The following is a 14,540-nucleotide window of genomic DNA, read 5'->3' as shown; positions in this document are numbered from 1 at the left end:
GAGGGAGAATTTAGTGTCGCCAATGCACCTAACTGGCAATCTTTCGGAATGTGGGAGGAAAGTGGAGCAGCCAGAGGAAACCCACTCAGACACAGACACACTGTCTATCCACACAGACCAGTGACCCGAGGCTAGAATTGAACCCGGGTCCCTGGTGCTGTAAGGCAGCAGTGCTAACCCATGTGATACCATGCCAGTCATTTGTGTAGGGTTGGTTGTGGCAGCCAGGCTGTAAGGTGAGCTGCAGTCCTGATGTTTCGTATGACGGAGTAACGCAAGACAGGCCAATGCTTGCTTCTTTTCCTTTGTTGAGAAGGTCAGTGAAGAGCTAAGGTCCACAGCGCAGGACACCAAGGGTGAAAGGAAGAGCAGAGAAATGAATGAGGTAATTATGAGCTGGTAAGATGCCTGTAAACTGCTGGTGCAGGGATAAATTGTGGATTCTTTCAACTCTGAGGTCATGGAAAAGGCTTACGACATGATTCAGTGAGTTTTGATTTTAAAGCAGCCATGACTCACAGAGTGCGGGGTTAGGGGGAAAGATAACACGTATAGAGTGATGTCTTTAACGCTTTGCAACAAAGAAGGAAAACCTCACAGGAGTGCAGATTAAAATAGGACAAAATAAAGAGAGGAAAGGTTGTGATGGAGAATGAGTCAGATTTGAATTGCGTGTCTATTATCATCAAAAGACATTCATTTCAGCATGAAATCGTCAAATTCTCTGAATCAGATTAATAGATTGCCTCCTTTTGCCAACATTTGTAAAAAATTTATTACTCTGGTCACAACAATGCAATAAACACTTGACTGGATGTGAGTGCCTTTATGGCATTCTTACTCTCCGTTGCTTCCAATCATTCTTCCCCGGACCTGACAATCCTCCTCAACCTCGTTCAGCGGTCAGTTTTGCAGCACAGGTGTGCGTGAGTGTGGGCATACGTTTGCTTGCGACTTTCCTGTCACCTAGTCACAATTCAAACAGGCTTGGACCATTCAGCCCCTTGTGCCTATTCTGCCACTCAGCTAGTCCATGTCCCTGTCAAAGGTACAAAGGGATCCGTACACAGGATTAACCAATCCACTGAAGGAATAATCTTACATTTGTCCAATTACCTTTGCTTTAAAAAGAACCTCACTTGATAGATTTTTATTTTGCTGAAGATGTTCAAATGATGATTGGCCATTCCTTTAATGAAGGAACTCTGGAGCTGTTAAATTTACTGATGCAACAAGGTAGAAGAATTGCCTGAAAAGCAGCCTTCAAGACAAGGTCTCAACATTGCTGAACCATGCCAACAGCACGGGTTCAATTCCTGTACCGTTTGAAGTTATTCATGAAGACTCACCTTCTTAACCTTGCCCCTTGCCCGAGGTGCGGAGATCCTCGGGCTAAATCACCACCAGCCAGCTCTCTCCCTCAAAGGAGAGAGCAACCCATGGTCTTCTGGAAAATGAGGACTTTACCTTTTTATCTTTACCTCTGTAGAGTGACCATCATCTGTCACTGCTGAAATCTTCTTTGTGTTTACATTCCACCTTACCACCGAAACACTTCTTCTATTTCTCTGCCAAAGGGGTTGACTCCTGCAGTTTCACAGGTTTCTTGTATTTTGGCTGTTTGAACATGAAAAGCATCGTCACTTGACCTAATCCCTGGTCTTATTCACGTATTCTGTCCAGCAACTGTCACCAATCAAGGACAGGGGATTGGGAAAGAGACTTGGCTGATTCCTTTACCCCAGGAACATCAACCTAACTGCAGCAGCCCAACTATCATGCTGGCTGGAGTTTGGTTAACTGTGAACGAACAAACCAGTAGTTGACCCTTTGTCCTGTATGATTCAGGGTGACCGACTCTTGCGGGGAAAATTATGGGGTCTGTACAAGTAGGGGCAAAGTGGTGATGCCTGGGTTGTGAGCGCGGTGGCAGGATTGTGACCAGAGTTGTGAATCTGGAATAGGGGGCTTGGTGTACTACCAAGGGAATGACACTGAGATGGGGTTTTGGGGGCGGTGGGGGGTAGGCGGGGGAGGGGGGGGTGGTGGTGGGGAAGGGGTGCAGGGGTGATGGCGGGGAGACCCAGAAGCTAGAAGCAAAAAAAACAGTTTGGACCAGCATTCTTATTTCCCCGTTTTACTGTGTTCCATTTTGCAGTATACAAGACCAGTTCAGATCAGTATTCTCATTTCCTTGTTTTACTCTTCATTTTTCAGCCTTCAGAGGAACTGATACTGTGCATGGGCCAGAATTAAAGGGGTACATTATGGCTAAGCAGTGTCTCAGCACTGTGCAGCCCAGGTCATGTAAAATAAAGAACTCTGATTAGGACCTTAGCAGAAGGTAGAACTGATGCATTTGAGTTTAACACACATTTGTTAATAATGCCACTAATTAAGATAATTCCTCTAACTTACAAAAGACGTAGAGTACTGGATCCTCAACAATACTCGATGTAAAATGTCACCTCTCTAAAGCCAAAAGAGGTTGAGGAGGAATGTCATGAACCTGAGAAGGGTCATTGGAAGCAGAGGAGAGAAAGAAGAGAATAAAGGTACTGGCTTCCATTCCCTGCTACCTGATCATTTTGTCAAGTACTTATTGTTCAGACCAGAGTAGCCAACCTTTCTCAAATGCTGGCATAAAGAGAGCATCTATTAAATTGATTCAGATTTGACGATTCATTTTATCCTTTGCTTATGTTAAACACTCTGTGTCTTAATAACTGAAATTTCTGGAGTAATCACTTCTGTAGATAATGCAGAAAGATGTAGAAATCTTTTACAAAAAAAAACTACCCTTCCCCTCTCTTAGACACTAGAAATAATTTACGGAGAAAGTAAATCGGAGTTGGGGCAAGTGCCATTGTCAATAAGATGAAAAAGAAAACTTCATATTAAGAAAATGATACATACCAAAAGCTGTCGAAATGGTCAATTTTCTTGAAGAATCTGCGAGTGCTCTGAACCTGCTCGTGCGTCGGGCTGCACTGTCACAGGTGGGTCGCTGGTGTAGCTAAGGTTCCTGAGAACAGGGACCTCTTTTTGATCTAGCTAAAAGGTCCTATTTTGGACAGGCACACTGATTGTCTTCCTCTCTCTCTCTCTCGTGGTTTCACATAGGGAGCACACTGAGTGCCTGGGATTCTGCATTTGAAATTCACTCCAACTTCCCCACAGCCCCTTTTTATACAATCAACCACCCACGTCACCACAGCGAGTCCAGTTTGTGAGTTTTATTGAAATGAGCAGCTTTGAGTCAGACCTGTCATTGCTCCAGGTTTAGGGTGGGAGGAAGCAGAAACTCAGTCCTCCCCCCGCCCACTAAACCCCACCCCCCTCCAACCACCCCACTCCATCTGATTGGCTGTGTCTGCAGAAATCAAACCACTCAGGAGTGTCTGATCATCTGTTTCAAAAGAAGAAAACCTGACATTCTGCTAAAAAAAAAGACGTGGGCATCACGGCAGCACAGTGGTTAGCAGTGATGCCTCACAGCGTCAGGGGGAAGGTTCCATTCCCGGCCTGGGTCACTGTCTGTGCCGAGTCTGCACATTCTCCCCACTTCTGCGTGGGTTTCCTCCCACGGTCCGGACGATGTGCTGGTTAGGTGCATTGGTCATGATAAACCCTCCCTCAGTGTACCCAAACAGGTGCGACTAGGGGATTTTCACCGTAATTTCATTGCAGCGTTAATGTAAGCCTACTTGTGACATTAATAAATAAACTTAAAACAAAGCTTTGCTTGAAGTTTCCAGTGATGGTGCTTTTTGGTGCCACCGTGGCGAGGCACAGTGTCACAGTACCTCACAGCGCCAGGGACCCGGGTTCAGTTCTGGCCTCGGATCACTGTAGGGAGTTTGTACATTCTCCCCGTATCTGCATGGGTTTCCTCCGGGAGCTCCGGTTTCCTCCCACGGTCCAAAGATGTGCGGGTTAGGTTGATTGGCCGTGCTGAATTGACCCTAGTGTCAGGGAGCTGAGCAGGGTAAATATGTGGGTTTACGGGAATAGGGCTTGTGTGGGATTGTGGTCGGTACAGATGCAATGGGCCAAATGGCCTCCTTCTGTTCTATGCTATTCTACACTAAATTCAACACGAAAGCAAAGTACGCCTTTGCTGCTCAGATCAACACAAGCAACTCATAACTAAGGGTATAAGAGTAAAGAGTGTGGTGCAAAAGTCATTCAGCCTTCAAGGCTCCACTGTTCAGTGTGACCATGGCTGATGTTTCACCTCAATTCTACTTGCAGGGGCGATCCCAAATTCCATTAATTCCCTTAATTCCCAAATGCCTATCAAAGGAGGTCCACCTTCCTGAAGCCGCGCTCGACCAATTATGAAGTAAAAGTTGGAAACACTCGGCAGATCTCCACAACGTCTGGGGAGAGAGAAACGGAGTTAATATTTCAGGTTGAGCAAGGCCCTCCTTTGGAAAAAGTCATCAGCTCTGAAGAAGAGTCATACTGGACTCAAAACGTTGGGTGGGATTTTTCATTTGGCCTCGCTGATGTGGACCTCTCCCTCCCCCTGCCTCAGCGGATTCCCTGGACGCAGGACAGGTGAGCCATGGCAGATTTCAGCAGGACTGGAAGATCCCACCGGCGGCCAATGGCTCACTCCATCTGTCGCAGGAAAACCCATTGCGAGGGGGCCAGAAACTCACAACCGTGAATTCAGCTTCCCTCTCCGCAGATGCTATGGAGATCAGCTGTGTATTTACAGCACTACTGTTTTTATTTCAGATTTCCAGCATCTGCAGTATTTGTTCAAATCCCAGCACATTGTTCATTTCCTATTTGATTTCCTTCCTCCTTCTTGGATCTGGTGTGCAACTTTATTGTGTCCTGTGCTGAGGCTAGCTATCTCAGCACAAACCTTAAAGAGCCTGGGACCTCGACAACAATAAGCTGTAATTTTGCTGTGCTTCCCCCAACCCTCCAGATGGAGGGAAACACATCTTAGGGGGCTTTACAAAGAGGAGGAGAGTGGGATTAAAGCACGGGGACAGGGAAGAGAGATGGAGAGATAGGATGGCAAAGTGAAGAGGATGGTTTCGGGAGGGTGTTGTTGGAAGAGAGAAGTCAAAAGGCAGAAAGAAGTGGGTAGAGAATCCAGACGGCAGAAGCAGAGCAGCTGAATAAACAGCTGCTGACAACACTTGTTAACTTCAAGAAGCCACAGGGGAGATATTGAGATGAGCTCGGTAAAGGGAAGCAGTTTAGCAACTGGTAAACTACTGGAATGCTGAACCAAACACAGGAAAGACTGCAAGCGCCAACAGGTCCAAACTGAAACAGGATACCATTTGATTGACATCTATTTTCTATTGGGCTATAAACTCTTCTTAACAAAGACCAGGCGATAATTTTCTAGCCAGTTATTGGTCTCCTACAGAGTCTTTACTGGCTTTTGTCCAATCTCATGGTTCCATGAACCCAGACCACCCATTCCAATCTCCTCCCAGAGCTTCAGCCTATAAACCCAACAAGTTCAACTTCTCGTGGCAGGAACGAAGTGGGGAGGAGGAGGTGGGGTGTGTATGTATGTGTGTGTGCAAGCTTGTGTGTGCATGTGTGTGAGCTTGTGTGTACATGTGTGTGTGTGCGTGCATGTGTGTGAGCTGGTATGTGTGTGTGCGTGTGCATGTGTGTGTATGCATACGTGTGTGTGTGCATGTGTGTCTGTGTGTATGGTGTGTGTGTCTGTGTGTGTTTGTGTGTATGCGTGCACGCATGCAGGAAAACGATATCATAGAATCATAGAATCCCTACAGAGCAAAAGAGGCCATTCAGCCCATTGGGTCTGAACTGACTCTCTGACAACATACCTTACCCAAGCCCTCTACATCACCCGATCCTTGTAACCCCACACATTTCACATGGCTAACCCATTTAACTGCACATCTTTGGACACTAAGGGGCAATTTAGGGTGGCTAATCCACCTAACCCGCACATCTTTGGATTTTGGGAGGAAGCTGGAGCACCTGAAGGAAACCCACACAGGCATGAGAACATGCAAACTCCAGATAATCACTCAAGGCCAGAATTGAACCTGGATCCCTGGAGCTGTGAGGCAGCAGTACTAACCACTGTGCGACGGTGCCACCCCTCAGCACGTCAGCTATGTCACCATGGTTCATCGATGCAGTACCGCCTCCAGACATGTTTCCCAAGGAATGGCCTGGGAAGTAGATTGTCAGTGTTCAGTGCAGAGATGGGTAGGCAATTTTAAATAGTTAAGGTCCTATTTACAGTTGATTTTACCAGCAACAAAGCTGTTCCATACTCCAGGTGGAAGCTGCCGGTTCCACGCAGGTGACCTTCTTGCCGCAGTCATGGTGCTAATCTGTGTCAGAGGGTACCCATTCTCAAAGAGGGGGCCACAGTCTGGGAAGGCATCCTTTAAGTCCCAATAATCCAGCTGGAAAGGATTTCCCCTCCAAGTCGAAGGGCTATAGCCATCCCCCTTGGAACATTTTCGGCCTCCATGTTGAGATACCCTTGCCTTCTCAGGACCTGTCTCAACTGTGCCAACATCTCCTGGTGGGATGGCCGAGGCTCTAGAGCTGCCAGCCCCGTGATTAGGCCAATAACCATGGGTTTAGACCAGTTGGGCTGAATGATCTGTTTCTGTGCTGAAATATTTTCCCGCTCCATCATTCTCGCTTTGAGGATGGGGGAGAAAGCTGGGGATTTACAAGGAGTGTTTAAGGTCAAATGTACTCCTGTGGAATGACTGGAGAGAGTCTATCTATCTATCTATCTATCTATCTGTCTGTCTATCTGTCTATCTATCTATTAATTAGTATCACAAATAGGCTTACATTAATACTGGGATGAACTTACTGTGAAAATCCCTTTGTCGTCATGCTCTGGCACCTGTTCAGGTTAACTGAGGAGGAATTTAGCATGGCCAATGCATCTAACCAGCACATCTTTCAGATTGTGGGAGGAAACCGGAGCACCCAGAGGAAACCCACGCAGACACAGGGCGAATGTGTAAATTCTACACAGACAGTAACCCGAGGCCAGAATTGAACCCAGGTCCCTGGCACTGTGAGGCAGCAGTGCTTACCATTAGAATATAGAACATAGAACAGTACAGCACAGTACAGGCCCTTCAGTGATGTTGTGCCGAGCTATGTCTGAACCCAAGATCAAGCTATCCCACTCCCTATCATTCGTGTTCCATGTGCCAATCCAATAACCACTTGAAAGTTCCTAAAGTGTCCGACTCCACTATCACAGCAGGCAGTGTATCCCATACCCCAACCACTTTCTGAGTAAAGAATCTACTCGAACATCCCTCCTATATCTCCCACCGTGAACGTTATAGTTATGGCCCCTAGTAACAGCTACATCCACCCGAGGAAATAGTCTCTGCACGTCCACTCTATCAATGCCCCTCATCATTTTACAAACCTCTATGAAGTTGCCTCTCATCCTCCTCCGCTCCAAAGAGCAAAGCCCCAGCTCCCTCAACCTTTCCTCATAAGACATACCCTCCAAACCAGGCAGCATCCTGGTAAATCTCCTCTGCACTCTCTCCAATGCTTCCACATCCTCCTTATGGTGAGGCAACCAGAGCTGCACACAATATTCCATATGTGGTCTCACCAAGGTCCCCTGTATAGTTGCCACAGTGCCACCATGCTGCCCTAATCCATCCTTCCAGTCATGCCACATTGTTTGAAAATAGTTTAACAAACAAAAGAAGTTCACAAAAACTCACAGAATGACGAAAGATACACGTTGAAATTTTTTAAAGACATCTTAATGTCCCCAGGAGACGCCTTCAATTCTGAACATTCCAATATTTCAATATTTCAATAACACTGTGTCTCTCTCCTCCTCCAGGCTGCTATGGAAATTGATTCTTCCAATTAAATAATGCATCAACTTTCTTTCAAATTGTTTCAGACTGGTGTGAGCTGTGCCTTTGAGCTTCTTGTACAGAATACTGCAATAATCCTAATGATCCACGAACAAGAATAAACACTGGGCTGACCAGTTCTAGTTTGAGTCTACAAAGGATAGAACCACAGCTTCCCTGCAGTACAGAAAGAGGCCATTCAGCCCATCGAGTTTGCACCGACTCTCCACAACAGCATCCCCCAGGCCCTACCCCACGCTATCCCTCTAGCTTTGCATATTTACAATGGTTAATCAACCTAACCTACACTATTGGACAATATGAAGGAATTTAGCATGGCTAATCACCTAACCTGCACATCTTTGGACTGTGGGAGGAAACCCATGCAGACACAAAGAGAACATGCAGACTCCACATAGACAGTCACTCAAGGCCAGAATTCAACACAGGTCCCTGAGGCTGTGCTAACCACTATGCTACCATGCCATGCACATGTATTTCATGTGGGAATCTGCAATCCGACACTCTTACCTGGCATTAGTTATGCCTGATGTAACAATCCTTCAGACTACCTGAAACTTGGGCAGCATGGTGCACAGTGGTTAGTACTGCTGCCTTACAACGTCAGAGATCTCAGTTCAATTCCCAGCTTGGGCCACAGTCTGGGTAGAATTTGCACGTTCTCCCCATGTCTGCGTGTACTTCCTCCGGATGCTCCGGTTTCCTCCCACAATCCAAAGATATGTGGGTTAGGTGGATTGGCCTTGGTGAGATGTTCATCTTCACCAATGACATGTTGAAGGCTCCAGAGAAGATGTCATAGCTTCTCCGCTCCGGGGAGCACTGGATGACGAAGGGTACTCTGTCCACCGTGTCCCGCCGTCCAGTACTTCCCCGGAGCGGAGAAGCCAAGACATCTTCTCTGGAGTCTTCAACATGTCATTGATGAAGACGAACAGCTCGCCAAGGCCATCCCCACACCCCCACTTCTTGCCTTCGAACAACCGCACAACCTCAAACAGACCATTGTCCGCAGCAAACTACCCAGCCTTCAGGAGAACAATGACCACGATACCACACAACCCTGCCACAGCAAGGTTCTTCTGCAAGATGTACCGGATCATCGACACGGATGCCATCATCTCACGTGAGAACACCATCCACCAGGTACACAGTACATACTCTTGCAACTCGGCCAACGTTGTCTACCTGATACGTTGCAAGAAAGGATGTCCTGAGGCACGGTACATTGGGGACGACATGCAGACACTATGACAACAGATGAATGAACACCACTCGACAATCACCAGGCAGGAGTGTTCTCTTCCAGCTGGGAAACACTTTAGCGGTCACAGGCATTCAGCCTCTGATCTTTGGGTAAGCATTCTCCAAGACGGCCTTCACAAAACACAACAGCGCAGAGTTGCTGAGCAGAGACTGATAGCCAAGTTCCGCACACATGAGGACAGCCTCAACCGGGATCTTGGGTTCCTATCAGCTATCTGTAACCCCCACGGTTTGCCTGGACTTGCAAAATCTCACGAACTGTCCTGTCTGGAGACAATACACATCTCTTCAATCTGTGCTTAACGCTCTCTCCACTCACATTGCCTGTTCCTTTAAAACTTGATTAGCTGTAAAGACTCCAATCATTATTCTGTAAATTGAGTTTGTGTCTTTATATACCCTGTTTGTGAACAGAACTCCCGCTCACCTGACGAAGGAGCAGCGCTCCGAAAGTTAGTGGCGTTTGCTACCAAATAAACCCGTTGGACTTTAACCTGGTGTTGTGAGACTTCTTACTGTGTTTATCCCAGTCCAACGCCGGCATCTCCACATCGGAGATACACCCATCCAGGCAAGCAGGAAATATTCCATCATACTCCTGACTTGTGCCTCGTAGATCGTGGACAGACTCTGGGGAGCCAGGAGTTGAGTTCCTTGCTGTAATATTCCTCTCCTCTGACTTGCTCTTGTAGCCACTGTGTTTCTGTGGTGAGTCCAGATGAGTTTCTGGTCAATGGTAACCCCAAGAATGTTGACAGCGGGGGATTCAGTGATGGTTATACCATTGAATGTCAAGGGACAGTGGTTAGATTGTCTCTTATTGGTGATGGTCATTGCTTGGCATTTGCATGGCACAAATGCTATTTGCCACTTGTCAGCCCAAGCCTGGATATAGTCCAGATCTTATTGCATTTGAACGTGGATTGTTTCAGTATCTGAGGAGTCACGAATAGTACTGAACATTGTGCAATCAGTAGCGAACATCCACACTCCCAACCTTATGATGCTTGCCAACCTACTTTGAAGTTTCTCATGGTTCCCATTGCATATACACGTATCACCCATTACATGCACATTGGCCTTCAAATTCTGTTTGCTTATCGTACCTCACTTGTTTACACAACGTGCCCATTGTTTGCCCAACAATGCTCACCTTTGCCACTGGAGCAGTGACTTGTTGAGGGATAACAACACCAATGGGCTGGGGGTTAGGTGAGGGATGGGGGGGTGATGCTTGTTTTGGGCACAGGGAGGCCATGGTTGGAGTCAAAAACAAGGGTGGAGACAACTAGGACAATGATAAGATTCAAATGCTTTCCAATCCGTCGCTGTATGATTTTATGTATAACAAGGTGTTTTATGTTCCCTTGTCCCAAAACCAGATTGAGAATTCCTTAAGACAGGTCAACACGATTTCCATTGCTTGAAAAATCAAAACTTTGTTCAGTGTAAACTAATCCAGATTTGACGGCTGATCTATGTTGGGACAATTGTCAATGGCTTTTTTCTTAGTGTTTTTCTCTCTGTCTCTCTTAGTCCAATCTTTCAGCTCCCCCTTTACCTTTCTCTACCTGATTTGAGCTTAATCCGCACTATTTTCTTCTCCTTGGTTCTGCTGTTTCTCCCTCAAACTTAACGTCTCATTGTTTGAAGAGAAGGAGAGTTGTTGTTGCTACTCTCTATGATCCCTGCTGCCTCATTGACCTTGGCGTGCTGTCATCACCATGCACTTCCAGCAAGTGATGACACACACCTCTTTCTGGTTGAAGAGTGCTAAAGGAACGAAACACTGTTAGCTGCCCCAGTCCAGCAAACCCTAGTCCATAACTGAGTTGCAGCAATATAGGAGGGTGAAATAGATTTAAGATATGTGGCTATGAAGCCTGCATCTGAAGGTTATCGCCTGATGTGAAACCTGAAAATCCAAAGCCCAGTCTTGCTACAAATGTCCCCTCCAAGCCAGAGTTGGGGAGCCCTTGTTTGTAGTCACATATATATATCTGGTGGGATTTTCTTTCCATTCCTACTGGACGATCTTCCAGTCCCACCAACAGTGAATCCCTGCCACAGGTTCCTGAAAAGAAAGGTGCGTGAAGAATAAAAATCCTTGTTAACAGCGATGGGTCCAAACGATCTCACTGGTGGGCTATTTCTGCTGTTGCAATACACGCTGTGGAGAGGGGGTAAAATGCCACCCATCATTTCTGATAAAAAGGAGACAGGATGTTGAAGTTTTCCATCTTGCATTCAGCAGGATAGATGCAAGAATACCAAATTTCAAAGAGAGAAACAGTTTGTTTTTCAGTGATGCTCAAGTTCTGGACCATCAAGCGACAGTCCAGGGTAGGATTTCTCTCCCTTTCTGTGGCATGTTTCGCAGCGGCATGCACTCACTGGTGGTGGTACCTTATGGTCACACCATTATCAACAGAGTTTCTCATTGAATACATCCCTTGCCGCTGGGAAACCTGTGGCGGGCTGTGCGCCGTTGGTGGGAACATAAGATCCTGCCGGCACTGATGGCAGCAAGACTCTGGCACATATTTCACCTCACCGGCACTTCCAGGTTGATAATCAGTCATAAAACCCACAAGCTCAGAAATACACTCACAACATGTGGAAATACTTAAGTGTTGATTCAATAAAAAGTGTCAAAACCTGAATTACAAAACAAACACTCTATCAAGTCAGATTGTTGAGTGAATCTGAACTCAATTTAATGGAAACGGGTTTAACAAATGTCCAGCGTCTTTGTCTTAGAGATGTATCAAGGAGAGGAGGCTGGTACTTACAAAATTATTGCGGTCTGCTGACCAACCCAGAGGATTCATGATAATGGAGGAGTCAGTGGAGAGGATTGCAACACAGGAAGTTGAAGAAGAAGAAGGAATGACAGGAGGACAAAGATCAACAATGAATATTCCTGTGACAGAGCAAAAACTTGCATTTATATAGCACCTTTAACATGGCTAAACACCCCAAGGTGCATCACCAAACCCACATATGTGGATAGAGGTATAGATGGGCAAACATTTAATCAAAGAGATATGTTTTAAGGAATGCCTTAACAAATACATGAATAGGATGGGAATAGATGGAGATGGTCCCCGGAAGTGTAGGAGGTTTTAGTTCAGTTGGGCATTATGATTGGTGCAGGTTTGGAGGACGGAAGGGTTTGTTCCTGTGCTGTAATTTTCTTTGTTCTTTGAGGAATGAGAGGTTGAGAGGTGAAGAGGTTTGACAAGGGAATTCCAGATGTTAGGGTCTCAATGGCTGAAGGCACAGAAATCAGTCTCGGAGTGGTGAAGATCGGTGATGCACAAGGGACCAGAATTAAAGGAGGGAAGAGAGTTCAGAAGGTCATAGGAGCTCGGTAGGTTACAGAGATGGGCGAAGTGAGGCTGTGGAAAGGTTTAAAGATGCTGGTGAGGAATTGGCAGTCTCAGGAACCAAGCAAGTCAGCAAACTCAGAATGAACAGGAACAAAATGAATAAACGGGAATGAAAGAGAAGATGTGGGTCCATTGGAATAAACAGCTTCACTGAAACATCGGACAGGAGCTGTTTGTTTCACACGGTACTGGCCCAAGCTGGATATGCTGCAGGGAAGCTGTGAGAGTGACAGGTTTGACCGGACGATGTCTTCAATTGCTTATTCAGCTCGATAGTTCCTTTGTTTGTCTTCACACCAAAGAGCCTGTCTCACTAAATTTCTTCAATATCTGGAGAAATAAACAAGTGTGATGAAACCTTAGAACTGCAATTCAGATTCCTCTCTATTTGCTCCCTGCCTTCCCTGTCAGTTACCAACTTGGAGACTGATTCTACTCTCCTTTATCTTGAACATTAGTCTCTAAAGATGAAAGCTTCTGCTTCAAACCACTTCACAATGTTGAACCATTTCCAAGTACCACTTTGCTGTTGAATTAAGTATTTGTTCTGTGTCCCCTCACAAAAGTGCAACAGAATCATAAAATCACAGAATCCCTACAGTGCAGAAGGAGGCCATTCAACCCATCGAGTCTGCACCAAACCTCCAACAGAATATCTTATCCAAGCCTTATGTCCGTAACCCCATATATTTTACCCTGCTAATCCCCCTAACCTACACATCTTTGAAAATTAAGGGGTAATTTAGCATGACTAATGCTCCTAACCTACACAGCTTGGGACATTAAGGGGCAATTTACCATGGCCAATCTACCCAACCCGCACATCTTTAAATTGTGGGAGGAAACCAGAGCACCCAAAGGAAACCCACGCAGACGTGGGTAGAATGTTCCAACCCCCCACAGTCATTCAGTCACCTAAGGATGGAATTGAACCTGGGTCCCTAGCGCTGAGTGCTAGTCACTGTGCCACCCGATTTGGAAACGTAAAAACTAGAAGCAGGAGTAGGCCATTTGGCCCTTTGAACCTGCTCTGCCATTCATTTTAATCATGGCTGATCATCAATTTCAATCCCCTGACCTCCCCCCCAACTCCCCACCATATCCCTTGATCTCTTTAGCCCTTAGAGTGGCTCCAACATTTTCTGAGTTCTTTGGGTATCCAGCCAACACTTATTCCTCAACCAACTCAATTTCAATTGATTGTCTTATTTGTGAGATTTTGGTGTGTGCAAACTGGCTGTTGTGTTTCTCTGAATTATAACAGTAGCTACACATTAGAAGTACTTCACTGGCTGTGACTAGCCCTGAGACTGAGAAAAATGCAATATAATTGCAAGTTTAGTCTTTCTTTGCCTGACTCTTGGGAATGCAAGCATAGATTTTTGCCTTAGTCTGACACTCTCTATAATAAGTACCCAGAACCCAACATGTGTAAATAAAAGTTATGGCACAGTGTAACTTCGAGCTCCAGGATATATTTGTTGCTCTGAATTATAAGACCCTGGAGTACTGTGCGCAGTTCTGGTTGCCTCATTACAAGAAAGATGTGGAAGCTATTGAAAGGGTGCAGAGGAGATTTACAAGGAAGTTGCCTGGATTGAGAGGCATGCCTTATGAGGATAGGTTGCGGGAGCTCGGTCTTTTCTCCCTGGAGAGACGAAGATGAGAGGTGACCTGATAATGGTTTATAAGGTGTTGAGAGGTATAGATGGGGTGGAATCTGAGAGGCTATTTCCCAGGGCTGAAATGGTTGCTACGAAAGGACGCAGGTTTAAAGTGCTGGGGAGTAGGTACAGGGGAGATGTCAGGAATAAGCTTTTCACTCAGAGGGTGGTGGGTGAGTGGAATCGGCTGCCATTGGTGGTGTTGGAGGCAAACTCGTTGGGGTCTATTAAGACACTTCTGGATGAGTACGTGGGATTTAGTGGGATTGAGGATTATAGGTAGACCTAGTAGGTAGGGATATGATCAGCACAACTTGTGG

General features: G+C 46.0%; 1 protein-coding gene across 6 annotated transcripts in view; it reads right to left on the bottom strand.

The window, feature by feature from the left end:
* The window catches only part of LOC145356813 (vesicle transport protein GOT1B-like), a 38,191-nt gene that overhangs the window by 9,475 nt on the left and 14,176 nt on the right, over positions 1-14,540 (bottom strand). For 5 of the 6 annotated variants that reach the window (XM_080209711.1, XM_080209714.1, XM_080209708.1 and 2 more), the window contains one exon: positions 11,899-12,886. The exons of the other annotated variant lie outside the window; for it this stretch is intronic. In XM_080209711.1, coding sequence (XP_080065837.1) covers positions 12,848-12,886 — 39 coding nt within the window. In that variant the 3' untranslated portion in view covers positions 11,899-12,847. Of the gene's footprint in view, positions 1-11,898; positions 12,887-14,540 lie in introns of those variants that run through there. 6 annotated transcript variants of the gene reach the window in all.

This window comes from Carcharhinus amblyrhynchos, chromosome 22 (assembly GCF_965287045.1).
Source record: "Carcharhinus amblyrhynchos chromosome 22, sCarAmb.v2.hapA, whole genome shotgun sequence".
NCBI classification, from domain to species: Eukaryota; Metazoa; Chordata; class Chondrichthyes; order Carcharhiniformes; family Carcharhinidae; genus Carcharhinus; species Carcharhinus amblyrhynchos.
Note: the sequence above shows the minus strand (reverse complement) of the source record. Positions and strands in the feature narration are given on the sequence as shown.